Genomic DNA, 19,910 nt, shown 5'->3' on the forward strand with positions numbered 1-19,910 from the left:
AAAAATTATAAAAATATTTTATCAGTAAATCTTCGTAAATTAGAATCATTATTATTTTCAAACTTTTTAAAATTCGAGTATTTTTTGGCAACCATACTAACGATATTTAAATTTTTTTATACTCTATAAAAGAATTAAATCGTTAATATTTTATTTTAAAAATATTATTAAGTTTTAAAATTATTTAAAAAATACTCTTAAATTTTTAAAAATTTTCATTATACCTTTAAATTTTTTAAAAATATTATAAAAATATTCTATCAGTAAATACTCATAAACTTTTGAAAATAAGAATAATCATTATTATTTTTAAATTTTAAAAAATTCGAGTATTTTTTGCAATGTGATATTATATATAAAAAGATATTTAAATTTTTTTAATAAAAAAATTAAAGGTATTAATGAAACCTTGAGAAACTCAAAAATATTTTTAAAAATTTTTAGAAGTTAAAAAATATTTTTGAAATATTTTAAAAAATTTTAGAATATTTTTTTACATTAAAGTATTAATTATTTTCATAAAACTTTCAATATATATATATATATATATATATATAATATTATTTAAAAAATAATTATTGAATTTTCCGAATTTTAAGAAGAGTATTGCGACAGGCAGGCCCCTGGGCTTGTTCTGTTTTGGGTTCGTTCCATTTTCGCGAGACTTTGAAGAGAGAGAGAAGAAGAAGAGGTTTTCTGGGACACGGCCGCCATGGAAGCAGCTTCCTTCATGGATTTTCAATATTCAAAGCGATAGCGAATGACAGAACAGAAGCTAATTCGTTGAAGATTATGGAACACACGCACAAATAACGTAGATTTCATTCTCATATATTATATTTATATATATATATATTTTAATAACGAGTATCACATTGCTGAAAGGTTTCGTGGAAGATTTGTCTTATGTTGAGAATCAAAATTCTTGCACATCATTCTCCTCACGTTATCGTTTCCGATCATCCTCAACTTCTTCTGTTGTTGGTCATTTGCTTCAACCCTAGTGTTTAGGCTTTTTGTTTTGATCCCTCGCTTTCCGCTGGTTCGTTCCTTTTTTTTCGTGTTCATCTAAGAAAGTTTGGGAACGAGGACGGAAATCAAGATATCTTCGGCGAAAATCCTGGTTTCTGCGTCGGATTTTGTGGGGGGTGGGTCGGCGATTAGTAGGGTTTTACCAGGACCGGGAGAGACTTTGGAATCAAGCCGATTTTGTAAGTTATATGTGGTTATATGCTGGGAGTTGGGTAATTGGTTGAAGATTGTGGGGTAGTTTTAGGATTGAATAGTTTAGAAGGTTGATGAACTTTGTAGACTGCATTGATTTTTTAGGATTTTAGATCAGACTACTCTAGCTGTGAAGTAGTGATTTGAATTTTCGGATCTTAGTTGAGGGCTAAGGTTTTAATGCTGGGATTCTAAAGTCCAGCAGAAACGGCGTAACGCAATCTGGAAGAACGGCCGATTTGACTTTCCTTGCCGTGCCTCGGCCGTAGAGGGCGGATAGGTTCATCACTTTTGGGATTGGTACCCCTTTTGTGTGAAAAAGAAGGGTTTAATTTGGCCGATTAATCTTGTCTGCTGAGAACCTGTGGTTGAGATTCTTCGTTGTGGATAAGATGAGCTCAAGCTTGATAGATGCTGGTGCAAACAGCGGCAAGTTGCTGGTTCATGTTTCTGAAAATGGACACTCATTTCAGCTCGACTGCCACGAGGGTATGCTGGTTGAGGATGTGATGCGTTTGATTGAATCAGTCACTGGCATTAACTACAATGATCAGTTTATTCTTTCTTTGGATGTTAGACTGGAATCACAGCGACCCCTTTTGGCTTACAAGCTTCCAGCAGATGATCGGGAAGTTTTCTTGTTCGATCGATCCAGGCTACAAAGCAATTCGCCTCCGCCTCCACCAGAGCAGATCGATATCCTTGATATTGTTGACCTACCATCACCTTCCTCGTCTCAAGATTCCCATCCTTTAGATGGTGCCTCAGATCCTGCTTTGAAGGCTTTGCCTTCTTATGAGCGGGAGTTTCGTTACCACTACCACAAGGCTCATGCAATATACAGTAATACGGTGATGAAATTTGATTACTGTGAGAGGCTTTTGAGAGAGCAGAAGGTTCAAGAGAGAGCTTTAGAAGTTGCAAGGGGTAATTTGGATCAATACTATAAAATGATTAATCAGAACTACACAGATTTCATGAAACGTTATTCGCAGCAGCATCGGGTTCATTCTGATCTGTTGATGAATTTGGGTAGAGACATTGAGAAATTGAGGTCAGTTAAGCTTCATCCTGCCTTACAAACAGCCAATCGCAAGTGCTTACTGGATTTTGTGAAGGAGGATAGTTTGCGGAAATCAGCAGAAAATTGCAGCAGTTCGCACAGCCAGTTCGAGAACAAAGTTGTTAGATTTAAGGTGATATTTAATGAGGTTAAGCGGAAAGTTGAAGATTTATTTTCGAGCAGGGCTTCTATTTCTATAAAAAGTTTGGAACTAAATATTAAGGAGCATCAGCGGTATATCAATGAACAAAAGAGTATAATGCAGTCCTTGAGGTTAGCTTCTATTTACTTCTGCCATAGCTCAGTCATCATACCCTCCATACTACTATCATCTGTTTGGTCTTTGGCGTGTGAATCCGCCCGTCTCAAATAAAAAGTTTACCTTTACTTTTTCCTATAGTCCTCTCAGTGTATTCAGTACCTAGCACTTATGTTCGTCACTTCTTTCTTAGACTGGTGATTTAGTTACTTTATTCTCATGATTTATGCTTTTGGTACAATCTGAATGTTGTTTCATGTTTGCATGTCTATTGCAGTAGTTATCAACTCTTGAAGTGTGTTTGGGAGGTAGCTAGGTTTAAGGCTTCCTTGTGAAAGTTGGTCACCAAGCCTTTTATGTAATCATGAACTTGGTCTTATTCTTTCGGATCGGAGTCATTTTTTTGTAATTAGGGTCAAACCCCCTTTTTCTTTTTGGTTGGGGCTTGTTTTGTTATTTTTGTGCCCTTGTATATTCTTTCATTTCTCTGGTTTCTTACCAAAAAAAAAAAAAAAAATGTTGAAGTGTGTTTACATTGATCGAAAGTTTTGTTTGTGTGTAATAATGCAGCAAAGATGTCGATACTGTAAAGAAACTGGTGGATGATTGCCTATCTTGCCAGTTATCTTCCTCAATTCGCCCTCATGATGCGGTTTCGGCCCTAGGTCCCATGTATGATATCCATGACAAAAATCATCTGCCTAGAATGCTAGCTTGTGATCGTGCAGTTTCCAAACTACTTGATGTTTGTAAGGATAAAAAGATTCAAATGAACAACTTCTTGCACTATTACATGCAAAAGATTGCTTATAACTCTTACATCATCAAGGATGTTAAATTACAGTTTCCTGTATTTAAAGAGGCAATGGGTCGTCAGGAGGACCTATTTATGGACCTAAAGTTAGTGCGAGGGATTGGTCCAGCCTATAGAGCTTGTCTTTCTGAAGTTGTGAGAAGGAAAGCTTGCATGAAGCTTTACATGGGTATGGCTGGTCAAATGGCTGAAAGGCTTGCAAGAAAGAGGGAGGATGAGGTTAGGAGACGTGATATATTTCTAACGGATCATAATGGATATTTTCCGAGAGATGTAATAGAATCCATGGGATTAAATGACATTCCTAACCCATGTGATGTCCATATAACTCCTTATGATGACCGTTTAATTGATGTTGATATTTCAAATCTCGACCGTTATGCTCCCGAGTACTTGTTAGGATTTCCTTTGAAGAGTGAGAAGCCAGGAGTCACCAAGGATTCCTCTACAAAATCGGTTGGAGCTTTGAGTTCTGTTGAGGCTGAAGAAATTTCAAAGGACACCTTTGAGAGTTATAGCTCTGGGGAGCTTGTTGAAGGTTCTGAGTTGGTAGAGATTGCTGGAACCAGCAAGTTGGAAGTTGAAAATGCAAAATTGAAAGCAGATCTTGCTTCTGCTTTAGCCACAATCTGTTCACTCTCTCCAGAATATGATTTAATTGATGACAGCAAACTTGACGGTATCTTAAAGAATGCTGCTGAGAAAACAGCTGAAGCCTTGCGTCTTAAAGATGAATATGGAAAACAACTTCAATTAATGCTTAAAACCAAGCAGATGCAATGTGAATCATATGAAAGACGCATTAAAGAATTGGAACAAAGACTGTCATCAGATCAGTATTTGCAGGGGCAAAATCTCTCGAATAATGCTGTGTCTGATTTTTCAGTTTTGGCTGTAAAGAGTGATGGTTGTGAGCCCCAAATCTTAAGTGGTCGAGAAGCCCCTGCACCTTGTATATCGACTACAGAGCCAATGGATGAGGTTTCTTGCATCTCTAATTCACTGGATGTTAAGCTGGGGTTATTTGCTGAACAGCCTGGTAGAGATCGCGAAGCAGTCGATGAAAATATGATGGATTCCCGTGGTGATCAGAATCCTCATTTGGATTCCTCAATGATGGAGCCTAATCGTGAAGAACTTCAAGACAATGATAAATATGTTGGGGATAAAGTAGTAGGACAGATGGGAATATCTCTGACGAACAGTTCCACAGCTGAGAGCATGCCTCAATCTCTGAGTGTCTTACCTTGTGAAACAGTAGAAGATCCCAATTTGGAATTGAATCTTCAGAATGGCCTTCTGCTGGAGTTGCAAAATGCACTAGCGGACAAGACCAATCTGTTGAGTGAAACTGAAACCAAACTTAAAGATGCTATGGAGGAGGTTGTCGTATTGAAGAGAGAGTTGGAAGCTAGTAGGAAGCTGCTTGATGAATCTCAGGTACTAATCTTATTGTTCCTTTTTTTGTTTTTTAAGAGGACTGCGCAAAGATATCCTTCCATTTCTTCTGGGCGATTTTTAGAGTGGTCTATTGCTCTTTTTTGGAAGAAGACCTAGGAGACTGCTACTTAAGCTTTAGAAGACTTGTTGGGCGGCTCTGGTTCTTTATTTTTATTATTATTATTATTTTGGAGAGACCAGTTCGAGATAACGACTCGGGAGATCAAATTGCTGACTCTCAGACGTTCTTTACAAAAACGATATTTGGGAAGTGTACTTGACAGGGAAGGATGGAAGAGAGATGATAAAAGACGAGGGAAGTTAAGATACCTCGGGGATTTTCTTGGTCACTGAAATGCTGGGAGGGTTCCTGCACTGTCTTGGATGAATTTTTGCAATTGTTAGGTAGAGCTCCCTAGTATGTGAAGTCGTTCTTATGGGGTCTTCAGCTCTTAAGAGTCTGAATAGAACAGTTAAATTACAAAAGAAAAGTTGGGGAAGTCCTTTAGCACCCTTGGATTGGCTCACACGTGTATGATGTCATGTCCGTGTTCGTGCTTCTTTAGATCCTTACAAATAGAATCCAATTTATGTTATGTAGCTGTGGCTCTTGTGTATCCTTGCATCTTTCATTTCCGTTAACTTTCTCGCTATCTCAATCTCCTTTGAACTACCATGGTTTCTGTTCTTTTTAAGAGGAGAAACAGATTTCCTTGATAAATGAAGTAAAGGGAGCTTAAAGAGCTCCCATCATACATTAGTTTTTTGTTGACTGTCAGTCTTCCATTTCTTTGAGTTGTGAGGTGCACTGTGTCACAATCGTACTCTTTCGGCGGCGGGACAATGATTGTGTGACACTTGCTCTAATCCAGCGAACAAGTCAGCTATGAGAAATTCGGATTTTGCAAACAATGTCGGCTTATGCTTGAGCCTTGAATCATGTTTGCGAGAAATGTTTTAGAAAACGTGAGCGAGGAAATACATTTGAAAACAATTTGAAAGAATTGAAGAAAACAACGTTATATGGCTTAAATAGCATCTAACTCAGAGTAGGAAGAATTGACGACTAGTCGCATCCCTCTATAGTATATTTTGGGACTTTTTAGCCTTGGCCGGTGTCGACATGATTTTGGTGACTAGTCATACACCCCCATATTAACACAACATGAAATAACAAGTGTTTATTTAAGATGAAAGCATGTAAAAAGGGTTTGGAACGAGCATGTGGCCATGGACAACACGTTCTGGACAAGCATGACCAAGACATCCGACATGTAGTCACAGACAATATGCCTCAGACAATTACAACATTAAAAATATGCCTGTGATTTGTTATAGACTAGGTTTTATATTTTATGCTTTAGTTTTCATTGTCATGATCAATAACTTTTTTCCTCGTCAATGCATAATAAATTATTGTTTATCCCTCCTTTCAGATGAATTGTGCCCACTTGGAGAATTGTCTGCATGTAGCAAGGGAGGAAGGTCAAACTCATCTTTACGCAGCTACCCGTAGGGCTTCAGAGTATAGTGCACTTCGTACATCGGCTGTGAAAATGCGGGGTCATCTTGAAAGACTAAAAACCTCTGTTTTTTCTCCCAGTGGAGTGTCTGCTTTTGCTCATTCATTGCGCAGTTTAGCGCAATCTTTAGCCAAGTAAGTTACTTTCGTTTTTTGCTTAGTTGCTGCTTTTTCCTAACCATTCCCCTTCCACATTAAAAAGAGGCTCAAATGTACCTTGTTTCTTGTCTTGTATTTTGTTGCACTTTTTTTCTGCAAATGAATGCATTCCTCTGCTGTTAAGTGGAATAACTATGATACGGATCTTTGAGTTTCATTTCCTGATATTTGAAAAAGTTAAAGACTTTTCTAGACATTATATAAGATTTCTTTTGTGAGATCCCACGTCAGCTAGAGAGGGAAACGAAACATTTTTTATAGGGGTGTCGAAACTTCTTCCTAGCACACGCTCTTTAAAAACCTTGAGAGGGAGCCCATTAGGGAAAATCTAAAGAGGACAATATCTGCTCTTGGAATGTTACAAATGGTATCAGAGCCAAACACCGGACAATATGCCAGCAAGGAGGTTAAGCCCTAAAGGGGGCTGGACAAGGGCGTTGTGCCAGTAAGGATGCTGGGCCTCGAAAGGGGGCGGATTGGGGGTCCCATATCGATTAGAGAAGAAAACGAGTGCTAGCGAGGACACTGGGCCCCGAAAGAGGTGGATTGTGAGATCTCACATCGGCTAGAGAGGGGAACAAAGCATTCTGTATAAGGGTGTGGAAACCTCTCCCTAGAATACATGTTTTAAAAACCTCGAGGGGAAGCCTGAAAGGGAAGGCCCAAAGATGACAATATCGGCTAGTGATGGGTTTGGCTTTTTATACCTTTTTATTTTCCATCTAGTTTTAATTCTGGATTCTAGAGATTTTCTTGTGCAAGTATTCATTTTATGAAATGTTTTGTCTCTTTTTTATTAATGAAACCAACCTAGAATTTTATTAGTTCTGGCAGTGACAATGAAAATGATGGTACAAATGAATTCCGCCAATGTATCTGGGCTATAGCGGAGAGAGTTGGAATTTTGGTCGAACAGCACGATAAATACGCGAAACTCGAAGCTTCCCACGAACAACTTGTCAAAGAACTCGAAGAAACGAAAGAACTTGTTAAAACTTTGTATGCAAAGCATCAACTCGAGAAGCAGGTAAACTTCCTTTGTGAGCTCCCCTTATACGATCCACTGACCTACACTATTCAAGTATGTCTTTAGTTTACGTTCGGGTTCCGATTTTATTTGATCTCGAGGGATTTACCGAATTGCTTCGTCATACAGGCAAACAAGGAGAAGATTTCTTTCGGTCGAATGGAAGTCCACGAGATTGCTGCGTTTGTTCGCAATGCAGCCGGGCATTATGAGGCGATCAATCGGAATTGCACCAACTACTACCTGTCCGCTGAATCAGTGGCTTTATTTGCAGACAATCCTCTAACCAGATCTAACTACATTGTTGGGCAGATTGTCCACATTGAACGTCAGACAGCGAAACCGTCACCACCTTCTCCTCAGCTCGATCAAGGTAGGGTGGATCAAACAGATCGTGTGAACTCCGACATGGGGACCGATGGGTTGACCTTGAATTCAGGTTTATCTTCGAACCCGTACAGGTTCCCAGTCGGATGTGAATATTTTATAGTGACCATAGCGATGTTACCGGATACTGCTATTCATTCATCAGCTTCCTGATCCCTGAAAACAACAGACTGACATGATGGAAGATCCCAAGTGTACATATGAATAACATGGAAGAACAATTGTGTTGGGAGGTGAAGTTTTTAATTTCCTTTTCTTTTTTTTTTTTGTACAAATGATGATGGTGGAATGAGTTTTTAACCCCTCACTTTTTACCCATCTCTCTGTAAATATTTAACAGTTCAGTGTGGAAACTGTGAATATTATTATTACCACTTAGTCTTTAGTTTGACTTTACTCCAGACTTCTACATAGTTTTTCATATAAGAACTTCATGAACTTTATTAGTTCAAGTTTCTCATTCATTCCTTCACAAAATTCTTATTTTCTCACTTGGATTTTGCAGGGTTTTCTTTTTGGATTATTATTTTATTATATATATATATATATATAGATATATATATTATAATATATATGTGTGTGTATATATATATATAGTGTTTGGTAACACTGATTATAAAATAATTTAAGGAGAATTATGTTTTTAATGTTGGCTGATTTTTTCCTTCGATGACTATTTTAAAAGTTTTAACAATTTTAAATTAAATTTAGCTAATAATTGAGGTGATAGACATGGAAGCAAAAAAGTTCGTAGAGGATTAGAAATGAGATAATTTACATTTTAAGTGTTCGAGAATTCAAATTTATGATAAACTCTTTAGGAGTCCTAAAATGGGTAACAAATTGTGCCTCGACTAGGTGACATCTGATTCAACCTAATAGTAAGCAATTCGATCCAACCTAATAATAAGCAATCTGCCAAAAGATCGATCCAACCTAATAGTAAGCAATCTGCCAAAAACAACCAATGAGCCAGTGGTCATGCAATTTGTCAAAATCCGATCCAATCTAGTAATAAGCAATCTGCCAAAAACAACCAATGAGCCAACGGGCAATTTGTCAAAATTCGATCCAATCTAATAATAAGCAATCTGCCAAAAGCAATCAATGAGTCAACGGTCACGGTTTAAGTTCCGAATTTTAAAGATAAAAAAAAAAAAATAATAATAATATATGGTGTTCTCTCCCACTTATAAAAGGCAAGAAATTAAGGAACATTTTGGGGAAGCATAAGAAGGAAAAATGTGTGGCTAAATTTGTTTCAAATTGTATATAAACTCTAGAATAGAGTGATTCACCAAAGGGGTAATTTCCATTTACAGCTTATGTAAGGTGGGCGGCTCTCTCATAACATAACATTACAGGGGAAAGAATTAAAACATCTGTGCTGCAGATACACATAAAATGCCTAAATACATGAATTACAACACATACATACAGGATTCTTCATCAATACATATTTCAGAATCCCATGAGGATTTTCTCGTCTACCCGTACCCAATTTCCGAAACAATGTACACAAACATTTCACAGCCAGACTCACCTTTCACCGTCTTCTGAGATGTTGAACAAAAAATTCGGGATAGAAGTGATTCGAGGAAGATGCAACATCAATTCGCTGAACGAATCCTTCCTAGACATACTGATTGTCTGCTTAGTATCTGAGTTATCTTTTACGTCGTCAGTAAAAGCAGCTTCGACATCGCCCCTCAATACGTTACCGACTTTATTGCTCTTCCTATCATCGGGTCCTTCGCCACGACTTTCTTCATTGAACAGTGAATTCTGAGTTGTGGTATTGGTTGGATCTTTCTGCAAGAGACAACAGAGAGAATTGACTCTTTTCATGAGAGATTTCTCATCAGAAGTTGTAGATTGGTTGTCGTTCAGCAGAGACTGTGCAATATCTTCTAGTATGTCTTGGTATCCCAGTCCTTGATTGGCAAATGATGGATTCGCCCCGGTCATCTGCTCTGTAATACACTGTCCAATGTGATTCACGAGATCACTCATCGACATGGACGGGTGGAGCCCGGGAACTTTCGTTTGCTCCCAATTTTTTGGGCTTCTAGAGCTACCAACTTCAAAATTTGCACTTGCCTCGGCTGCACAAGATTCCATCTTTTATCAATAACGAAGGAACAGCACAAGTTATTTTGGATACAAGCAAACATTTGACTAATTTCTGACAAAAGCCTAGAAAAAGGTACGACTGTAAATTCCAGAAACAAATTACAGATCACATCAATGACAAGGAATATTGATCGTTCAATTCGTGATGATCACACCATGTGAGTTTTTTGGACTCACGGGACATTTCGCACGATTTTGCACCAAGAATTCATGAACTAAAACTAAAGTCTAAAAGACATGCTTCTTTTTGTCCCTTCAATTAAATAGAATGAATAACAAAAGAAGATTTATAAATTGTCACCTGAACAAGGTGATGGAGCTTCTTGAGAACGATGTTCTACTGCTGAACAAGTAGAGTCTTGTTGTTCTATTTTCAAGGATGATTGCTGAGGAGATGGCAAGGCACCATCTGTCGCAATCGATCTTTTAATATTTTCTGCAGGGTGTTCTGGATCCTCAAAAACAGAAACCCTTCGTTCGAAATATGGTAAATCCAAAACTATCTCTGGTTGTCGGCTTAAGAAGTTAAGGCGCATGTCACACTGGATTAGCTTTTCAAAATGTTTGTTCAACAATCCTTGAGGACACTGCAGAAAATGTTGCCTAACAATCACAAAGTTAGATGACCACTATAATCATTACCTAAGTCCAAAGAGTGAGACACGAAGAGTTGACCTTACGCAGCATGAGAAAAATAAACAATTTTCGTTTATAAAAAAAATTAAAAAAATATTTCGTACAAGTTCTTATCATGAATACTTTGTAGCTATCCAAGTATTGTGTTCAGGAATGTTTATGCATCTACTATGTTCAAGAACATGCAAGGAATATTATAATTTTCTCATCCAAGAAAAAAAAATCCTCATAGAAACCATTTCATCTAGAAGGTTGTCTCTCGAATCCGCATATTCTTCACTGGATCTACATTTCATTTCTTCTCAAGAGATGGAAACTTGCCAGCAAAAAGAAAGTTCCATGGTCAAAGAAAGAGCTCATACACCCAAGACATGAAATTCGATTCAAACATATAGAGAAGAAAGGATAATGAAATGATGCTATAATCTAATTCACCCATAGGGCATCTCAGACAGAAATAATATAATCAAAACAGAACCTCCTTTACTCAAAAAATTAAGAACAAAAGAAAAGAAGAACATCTATAGTTGTAAATATAGAAAACCTTTTACCGCTGACTTTGATTGGGAGCAAAATTTCTATGTAAAGCACAAAAAGTTAAGTGATAGAGCATATAATTGGATACTCTTCACAGACGGTAAAGTCGCAAGCATTACCTGTGTAAAGTAGCCTGACCATCGGTAAAGTCAGCAGTTGCCTGCCATAATGTGTGTTTTCTTGGTTGAGGGTTCGTCTCCCGGAAGAAAAGGGGCTGCCTAGACAACTACAGAAACAACAACAAAAATAAGCCATCAAAATACAAGAAGTTCTCCACATACATACACACATACTCCCATGGCTCATGCATTAAGAATCGAGAAACGCACAAATCAGGCATTAGGCAAGAATACGAAGCGTACCACCACGTTCAGACTACCAGGTCCATTATCAGGGCAGTTGGCCTTTAAGGCCATAATATCAGACCACTGGATTTCTATTTTACTCTTCAACCCACCTTCAAGAATTTCCCAGACAAGCTTATGCTTAGCAAAATAACATTTTGCCACCAAATCACCTTCATATCTTGATTGATACTGTCATTGAATAAGACCTTAATTACTTCACATCCACAACATTTTCCAGTTATTAGAAGCACAGGGGAGGTCAATCGATTTTACCTCCCAACCACCAATTCTTAGGAGCGATGCAGTAAAGTTCGACGCTTTAAGCTTGTCGATAGAGCCTGGAATGGCAGTGCCTATATTATCCTTTTTTATGGAAGAGTTGAAGCTTTCACATTCGGTTACTTGGCTCGAAGCAGCAGTCGACTGAGAAAGCTTCATTTGAATTAGATCCAACAGGGAAGGGCTCTTCCTCAACCGCAAACCAAGAAGACTAGGCTCATCAAGCGGATTGTATTGTGAAGGCACTACGGGAAAATCATCGGAACAACTACTTTCATGCTTCTCGTTTGACAAGATCATGCAAAAACAACCAACAAAAAGGCCAAAATCATTTCAACTGATGAGAAAATCACAACACCATTTCATCTCGCTCCTCAGGGGAAAAAACACAGAAAATAAGCAGAAATTACGCTTGGATTCTCATATATCACACAACCATGAATACCAAATAAGCATACGGAAGAAGATCAATCTCCATTACGAAAAACGGAAGAAATAAAATCAGGTTATTAAATAGTCAAATTCGAAGTTGAAAAGCATAACATTCATCTTCTCAAAATAGTTCCAAGGATTAAAAAAAAAAAAAAAAATCCCTTCCCCGTCATTTCTTCGCAACGAAGCAAAAGAAAAACCGATTCCACATACCGGAGAAAACGTTGTCGTCGTTTTGGATCGCTTGGAGAACGGAGCATGCTCCTCTTCAAGAGAGTCCTCGATCTCCAGCTTCACCGGCGCCTTGTCCCGAAGCGACGCCATATCCGGCTCCAGAGAGAGATTCCCTGATTTCATCAACTGGACCATCAAATTCTTCCTCTTGATCCGCCCCCTTTTCAGATAGAGAAAATTGAAATCAACGGCGACAAAATCCAAACAGGGCCTCAAAATTAATACAAGCACAAAACCCTAGAACAACGATCTTCGATCATAACGGAGAATCTGAAAGCTCCACAATTTTTTTGGTTTTTAAATTTAATTATTAAAAATTAAAAAAGGAGAGAGAGAGAGAGATAAATATAGAGCGATTTGGGAAAAATCTTAACGCCGTTCAGGTCGGGTTGACGGAGTCTAATTTGACGGCGTCATTCACGTGCGAAGGCACGTGCGTTGTATTATAAATGGATAATTTGTCTGTCATATTTATACATTTCTTCTGTTTTCCATTTTATTTAAATTGCCAGAAAATATGAATATTCCCAATAATAATAATAATAATAATAATAATAATAATAATCATAGGAATATTTTAATTTTTTTTTCCTTCAATTTTTATTAAGAGATATTTTTCATGAAATTAATGTAACGCTCGTAAATGAATCGTGTTAGAGTTTAGAGATAGGGATAGGAGAAGTTTTCCTTGTCACCATTCTTCTCTGTCCCTACCGCGTATTTCAGTCTTCATTCCTAAATTTTTAATTTATTTTTCGTAGGGCCCATAAAGAATTTGTAGAGTCGTAGATATTTTTTTTCTTTTTTATATATTATTTTTAAAAATATTTATTTTGAAGAATTATTAAATGAATAATAATTTATATTTTCTAATATAGTTTATATGAATCCAAAAAAAAATTATAAACAAAAATGTAATATATCTAATAAATTTTAATATTAAAAGAAAGCACTTTTTTGTCTTTACAGAATCAAATAATTAATAAATAATATAATTCTCATTGGGGAAAAAGGAACGGAAAATGAAAAAAAAAAAAAAAGAGAAATGAAGTTACTATAATGCCCTTATATTCAATGTAGGGGTAACTATGTCATTTAGAAATGTGGGAGTGCAAGTGTGAGCTGGCAGACAGATTCGGATTAATGGATATGTGGGACCCACAGTCCCCAATTAAGAGACTGCCAGGTGGACCTCTTCAACACGTTTCCTTTGGGAGCAATCAGATGCAGACGTCATGTGATTTCATAACGTGGGACCTCACCGCTGATTGGTCCACATAAGCACCAATCAACAATCATTAACCCAAGTGACCAATAAGAGAGTTTGGATTTGTCTCTTTTTGTTTGGATGGATTCAAGTACTCTAGGGTAGATCTTAGGTTATGATTACATTTTAATTATGGGACGTCGAGATTACAAACCCGTGACACTCGAGTAAAAGAAATGTATACAAATGAACAGACACCGGAGTGAGAAGTAATTGCTACATATATTAATAAGATACGCATTTCTTTTCAACGACCTAACTATAAGAATGTAACAGTCCAAGCACACCACTAGAAAATGTTATATGCTTTGGTCTGTTACGTACCGCTATCAACCTCCCAGTTTTAAAACACGTCTATTTCCACACCCTTACAAGTAATGTTTCGTTCCCCTCTCTAACCGATGTGGGATTTCACAGATAACTTCAAAATTAAGCGTTTTGCTCAGAAGAATTTCTTGATGACTATACTATTTTTCTCGTATAATACTCATTTATAAAAATTGAAGGACTAAAATATAAATATTAAAAGTTATAGAACGAAAGTAGAACAAATTTGTGGCGGTAAGGACGAAATGGACAATTTAAAAGGTTCGGGATAAAAGTAGGCGTCGATTTTATTATTAATTTTTTCTATTAAGAGTAAGATTAACTTTGTAGCTTTGACGGTTATTCCTTAGAATTATTCTCTTTAATCCCATTCAAGGTAAGAATACATTCTTTTATCATTTTTTTTTACTAATTTATTTATAATTTAATTTCAAATAGAAAATATAAAAAAACTAGGGTTTCACACTGAGGAATGAATGTTCATCAAGAAAGAGACTCGAGGGGATGACAACGACGAAGTTGATAATGAGGACAATGAAGACGACGATGATAATGATGATAAATAATAATAATAATAATAATAATAATACAATAATTTTATTAATTTAGTCTAGATAAAAATAATTACAAGAATGGAAATAAATGTCCGATTAAATTATGTAAATTTAATGTTCGAGTATGAAAATAGTAATTGCAATAATTTTATAATATATCTTTTTTTTTTTTTAATGTGAAGGCAATTATCTTCGATGTCCATTTTTGTAATTAAAAAAACGACCTTTAACTCTCTAAACCTTAGGGACTAAGTTCATTACTATATGTAAGTTTACGTCATTTGAAGCGGAAAAACGAAAACATACACGTGATAAACTCATACATTTTCATAGAAAGGCAATCGAGATTTACGCGAATATTTAATGCATTATGGTGTGAATTGAATGAAGAAATTTTGACTATTTTTCGAAGAAATTGTAACATATCTGTTTTTATTTTTCTTGTTTTTACACTTTAAATGACGTAAGCATGCATATAGTAACGAAGCTCGATCACTTATATACAGAAAATATGCAGAAAAAGAAGGGTTAATTGGATCTAAGAGGTCAAAATTTGGGAGAATATTAAAAAAGAAAACAAAAAAAAAAAAGATGATATTTGTCTTGTTTGAAGATTTTGAATGAGAGTATCAAAAAAGTTAAAAAAAAGTAAAACAACCATCACAAGTAATCATCCAGCAATCTTAGTAGAGGAACAATCACCCTAAGAAGCTACCCGTACAAGCCTACGAATCTTCAGCTCTATCTTATGATAGGTCTAGGATAGAGACGTCCACGAGGTAGAACGGGATAGAAGCTTTCTTTGTTTCCACCCCCGTCATTGCCTATTTTATTTTATATTGCTGTAAAATTGTAAAATTCTCTATTGATCAATACGGAGATTCTTCATAAGGAATTTGCAAGGATCGAGTTCTTCGCGAATAATTTTTTTTTCTATTTATTATTTTTTTTAAAAAATAGTTATTTTAAAGTTTTTATTTTTAAACATAATTTTATTAAAAAAATTGTAAAAAATTCATAATAAATCGATATATTTTATAAGCAAATATATATATATATATATATATATATATATATATATATATATATATATTCTACCAACATAATTTTGGAAAAAAAATTTAATATTACATCGAAGCTTTTAACTATTAAAAAAAGCTAGAACATAGTTTTAGATTAAATATTATAATTAGAGACTAAAAATTTGACTAATTTATATTTTACATATATATATATATATTAGTACGTGTTGAAAATATATTTACATTAAGTGGGGAATTGGGATAGGACATAGACAAGGAATAAAATCCTGTCTTTGGCCCCATTTGGGAGAGGACAGAGACAGGGAATAAAATCTTGTCCTTGGGAAAAAATGTTCTCCACTCTCTCTCCCATTTTCTGTCTAAACAGGGATCTCGGGATCTCTCCCCATTTGGGGCAGGTCCCCACGGGGCTAGGAACGTGGAGATCTCTAGTCCTGCATGACAAATAGGAGTTGGTTTTGATTAGTTCTAACCCATGCCAAAATTCCTTGGAACAATCTTAAATTTTTCTAAAGATGAAGCAAATGATAGAATAATATCATTATGTTCCTGTATCAAAAGCTCCCATGTGAGTTGGTTTCAAGAGATTGTAAAACCATTTTTAAAAGAACTTTCAGGCCATAGGCGGGTGGCCTAGATGATAAGCTGCTCAACTACACTACAATAAGGTGCCAAAAGTTTATCTCCAAGGTAAGCAATTCTTATTCTTCTGAAAGGAATGAGCAGTGAAGATGCTAGTTTCTTACACAAGTTTTTTCTTGCAATAATTTAAGTGTATGTTGGAGAAGATTGCTCCTTTCTTGCTATATATGTGATATATTTTGAACTCTTCTGTTCATACTCATTTTTTGCTGGTTTTGGAGGTGGAACTTCCTTCCTTTTGAGGCCTCCAAGCTATCCTTTCAGGTATGACTTTCAATTTCGGGTTTCTTTCTTCTTTCCTAGTGTTGAAATAGAGCCATGAGGATAGAGAACATAAGATTTTTTCAGCTTCTTATAAAGTTTTCTCTCTTTTATGGAGGGAGAGAGCAGGCAGGGGATGCAGGAAGGCAGGAGTTTTCAAGTATTCTTCACTTGTTTGTATTAGGGGATTAAGAAGAGACAGAAGGCACAATGTTTTCCGACTTGTTTTTACGTATTTTACCGGGGCATATCAGTTTCATATGGAATAACTGGGGCATTGAGCTGCTCGTATTTGCGAACTTCGTGTTCCAAGTGATCTTAACTTACAATGGAAGTCGAAGAAGACACACACCAGGATATAAGCTCAGTTTAACTGTTTGGTTTTCCTACTTACTTGCAGCTAAAATTGCAACTGTTGTTCTAGGTAAGCTCACGACGATCGACATAGGCCATGAACGGCGCAACACACACACCCAAGTTCAGGCGTTGTTGGCGCCATTGATGTTCATGCAAATAGGAAATCCAGATACAATCACAGCCTACTCAATAGAAGACAACCAACTAGGAGTGAGGCAAGTTTTCAGCATGGGGGTCCAAGTGACAATTATGTTTTACATTCTTGTAAGGTCATGGACAGATTCCAAAACATCGTTTCTTTACTTGCCAATGTCCTTGGCTGGGATAATCAAGTATGGTGAGACTTCATGGGCTCTAAAATCAGCTCTAAGTGGCAACTTGGGCTTCACAATAGCTGATTTCTTCAAATATCAAGAAGTAGCTAAGTTGTTTGAAAAATTACCACAGAATGAACTTCCAGAGGCAAAATTGATCCTAAGAGCTTATTACAGATTCTGCTGCCTAAAACCTCATCTCGAGAATTGGCTTTACTATCCTCCAACGGATTGTGATCATAAGAAACTATACATTGATGATTGTGAGTATGAAGATGTGTTCAGAATTACAGATTCTGAATTGGGTTTCATGTATGATGCACTTTACACTAAGGCACCTGTTATATATACTCGTAAGGGCTTAATTCTTCGTTTCATAAGCTTGCTAAGCCTAATTGCCACACTATGTGGATTTTCTGTCTTGTTCAAGGATGCATTTGTGTATAACATTAGTGTTGGGTTCATCCATTATGTGTTGATAGCATCTTTGATAATTGAGCTTTATCAGATCATGAGAATACCCTTCACAGATTGGGCTATAGTACAGATGATAAGACACCATAAAACTTTTCCTATCCTTCGGGGTCTCTTACACTCTCTTGCCCCACAGTCAGCAACATGGAGAAGATGGTCCAACACAATGGGGCAGTTCAATCTCTTAGATTTCTGCATGCAAACCAAGCATCGAAACTACAGCAGAATCAAACTTCTCCGGACTTGGGGCATGGATATGAAACTCCGAAAGCAAATGAGTTTGGATCGAATCGAAGTCCGTCCAGAAGTGAAAGAACTTGTGGTCACAGAACTAAGAGAGATAGAGAACATCAAAGGACAAGAAGAATTTGAACAAAGAGGCCAATGGACAATCGATAGGTACAAAATAAAGCTGAAACAGAACGATGACAGCAAATTGATCAAAGCACTTGAAACAACAGTAAACAAGAGACCATTTGATAAGAGCATCTTCATATGGCACATCACAACAAATATTTTCTATCACATCAGACGTTTTCATGATACTAGCATAGGTAATAAAATGGAAGCTATAATGAGTATATCAAATTATATGATGTACCTTTTGGTGACTCGTTCCCACGTGCTATCAACAACGACGGGAGAGATTATCTTTGACCATTCGTGCGTGAAGCTTGGGGAGTTCACAAGAACTGGACATCGAAACATAGAGGACGCCTGCAATAAACTTCTGAATTTAGAAAATGAAGGTACCCTTCAAGCAAAGGAGCCTCATGAACCATCAGGGGCAGAGAAGATAGTTGTAGGGAATTGGCATCTGCTAAAGGATGTGAAAGATCTTGCAAATAGCTTATTGCGTCTGAGCAATGAAGACAAATGGAAGCTAATTGGCAGTATGTGGTTTGAGATGTTGGGATATGCTGCAAGTAAATGTGAAATGGAATATCATTCAGAACACATCAGACAAGGCGGGGAATTAATTACTCATGTTTGGCTTTTGATAGCCCATAATGTTACCAAATACAGTTCATATGAGTATCATGTGGGCGGCCAAGATGAAGAGATTGCAGCTAATTCTCGTTAGTTTTTCCACTTCTTTTTCCCTGAGAAACCAATTTGATTGATTGTAAAAGGAAATTTTGGAGGATAACTCCAAGATCTTATCCTGTTCATGCGTTTATTTATTTGATCTAATGATAAAATGAAGTATCACGACATCAGTAATCTCTCATAATTAGGTATGATTTGTACTCGACAAAATACCTGCATCCGCCGATCTATAAATTCGTATAAAAATTCAAAAGCGAAAGCATCAATCTAAGGAGTAGAATGAAGAACAGATTAAATACATATAAAATACAACGCAAAATTTCATTCTGATACGATCGCGAACCAGTATGATAATCGAAATCGAGTTCTAAAAATTTAGTAAGCAAACGCAGCTACAACTCCAGATTTTACGAGCCTAAAACTAAGAAATTGCTTGACCTCAATCAGAGATAAAGAGCTATGGATACTGAATCCTTACGTTGTTAAAGGAAATGGTGAAGGCACGAACCAGATGATTTAGAATAAAGATCGACTTCGGAAGATCAAGGCCTTCATAGGATGGCAACGGAATCCCTCTCCAAGTTACGAATCACTTCCTGCGTAGCACATTAACGGAGCCTCAAAATATAGAATGATTTGATACCAAATTCCTCAAGATTTTCGAGTAAATTATGTGTAACCATGTCGCACGAAATGTAGGAGAGCGAAGAAGAAGGGGATGCACGGGAATACTAGGATACACGAGTGCCGAATCTCAATTTTGAATCCTAAGCATGGGTCATTATGGCTGCATATGAGTGAGGACAAAATATGTTGGAAGAACTCGTGTTGAGTTGTGAGGATAGACTTCTCTTTAAAAAGTGAAAAAATGACCCTGGTTGGATTGTAAGAATAGACTTCACTTTTAAAAGTGAAGAATAAATAATGTGTGACCATGTTGCACGAGATGTAGAAGAGCGAAGAATAATGGGATGTACGGGAAAGCCAAGGCACACGGGTGCCGAATCTCGATTTCGACTTCTGGGTCACATGGGATGCAGGGGAACGCTAGGACACACGGGTGCCGAATCCTGATTTTGAATCTGGGGTCGCATGGGATGCAAGGGAACGCTAGGACACACGGGTGCC

The 19,910-nt window shown here is 36.8% G+C and overlaps 3 protein-coding genes and 1 long non-coding RNA gene across 8 annotated transcripts; 2 read left to right on the forward strand and 2 right to left on the reverse strand.

The window, feature by feature from the left end:
• The first annotated feature begins 612 nt into the window (after nt 1-612).
• LOC111450351 (autophagy-related protein 11-like) lies at nt 613-8,288 on the forward strand. 3 transcript variants are annotated; one of them, XM_023090427.1, is made up of 5 exons: nt 618-2,560; nt 3,117-4,800; nt 6,237-6,457; nt 7,316-7,508; nt 7,638-8,288. In XM_023090427.1, the coding sequence occupies exons 1-5, from the start codon at nt 1,617-1,619 to the stop codon at nt 8,046-8,048; spliced, it is 3,453 nt and encodes a 1,150-aa protein (XP_022946195.1). In that variant the 5' UTR covers nt 618-1,616; the 3' UTR covers nt 8,049-8,288. The 3 variants fall into 3 exon arrangements, with proteins under 3 accessions (XP_022946196.1, XP_022946195.1, XP_022946194.1); XM_023090426.1 differs by having other exon boundaries at nt 619-2,560; nt 7,307-7,508; XM_023090428.1 differs by lacking the exons at nt 7,316-7,508; nt 7,638-8,288 and adding an exon at nt 6,856-6,989 and having other exon boundaries at nt 613-2,560.
• Nucleotides 8,289-9,143: 855 nt separating this feature from the next.
• LOC111450548 lies at nt 9,144-12,803 on the reverse strand. Its single transcript, XM_023090742.1, has 6 exons — nt 12,473-12,803; nt 11,822-12,106; nt 11,564-11,737; nt 11,321-11,427; nt 10,330-10,631; nt 9,144-10,000 (listed from the first exon to the last, which is right to left on the reverse strand). Exons 1-6 carry the CDS (start codon nt 12,626-12,628, stop codon nt 9,435-9,437), a joined length of 1,590 nt encoding a protein of 529 aa, XP_022946510.1. The 5' UTR covers nt 12,629-12,803; the 3' UTR covers nt 9,144-9,434.
• Nucleotides 12,804-15,873: 3,070 nt separating this feature from the next.
• On the reverse strand, nt 15,874-18,835 carry LOC111450400. The gene is made up of 3 exons (XR_002711803.1): nt 18,750-18,835; nt 18,334-18,652; nt 15,874-16,118 (listed from the first exon to the last, which is right to left on the reverse strand). It is a non-coding gene; the product is annotated as an uncharacterized LOC111450400 (long non-coding RNA).
• Nucleotides 16,072-18,947, forward strand: LOC111450396. 3 transcript variants are annotated; one of them, XM_023090491.1, is made up of 3 exons: nt 16,072-16,374; nt 16,548-16,590; nt 16,706-18,947. In XM_023090491.1, the coding sequence occupies exon 3, from the start codon at nt 16,798-16,800 to the stop codon at nt 18,814-18,816; it is 2,019 nt and encodes a 672-aa protein (XP_022946259.1). In that variant the 5' UTR covers nt 16,072-16,374; nt 16,548-16,590; nt 16,706-16,797; the 3' UTR covers nt 18,817-18,947. The 3 variants fall into 3 exon arrangements, with proteins under 3 accessions (XP_022946259.1, XP_022946261.1, XP_022946260.1); XM_023090493.1 differs by having other exon boundaries at nt 16,721-18,947; XM_023090492.1 differs by having other exon boundaries at nt 16,072-16,590; nt 16,717-18,947.
• The last annotated feature ends 963 nt before the right edge of the window (nt 18,948-19,910 follow it).

Source organism: Cucurbita moschata, unplaced genomic scaffold (genome assembly GCF_002738365.1).
Source record: "Cucurbita moschata cultivar Rifu unplaced genomic scaffold, Cmos_1.0 Cmo_Scf00012, whole genome shotgun sequence".
Lineage (NCBI taxonomy): Eukaryota > Viridiplantae > Streptophyta > Magnoliopsida > Cucurbitales > Cucurbitaceae > Cucurbita > Cucurbita moschata.

Coding starts and splice junctions, on each gene's coding strand:
- LOC111450351 (XM_023090426.1), top strand. CDS start 1,617: ATGAGCTCAAGCTTGATAGATGCTGGTGCAAACAGCGGCAAGTTGCTG. Junction 2,561..3,116: donor AGTATAATGCAGTCCTTGAG/GTTAGCTTCTAT, acceptor GTAATAATGCAG/CAAAGATGTCGATACTGTAA. Junction 6,458..7,306: donor TTAGCGCAATCTTTAGCCAA/GTAAGTTACTTT, acceptor GAATTTTATTAG/TTCTGGCAGTGACAATGAAA.
- LOC111450548 (XM_023090742.1), bottom strand. CDS start 12,628: ATGGTCCAGTTGATGAAATCAGGGAATCTCTCTCTGGAGCCGGATATG. Junction 12,107..12,472: donor CGACGACAACGTTTTCTCCG/GTATGTGGAATC, acceptor TCAAACGAGAAG/CATGAAAGTAGTTGTTCCGA. Junction 10,001..10,329: donor AGCTCCATCACCTTGTTCAG/GTGACAATTTAT, acceptor AATCTTGTGCAG/CCGAGGCAAGTGCAAATTTT.
- LOC111450396 (XM_023090492.1), top strand. CDS start 16,798: ATGTTTTCCGACTTGTTTTTACGTATTTTACCGGGGCATATCAGTTTC.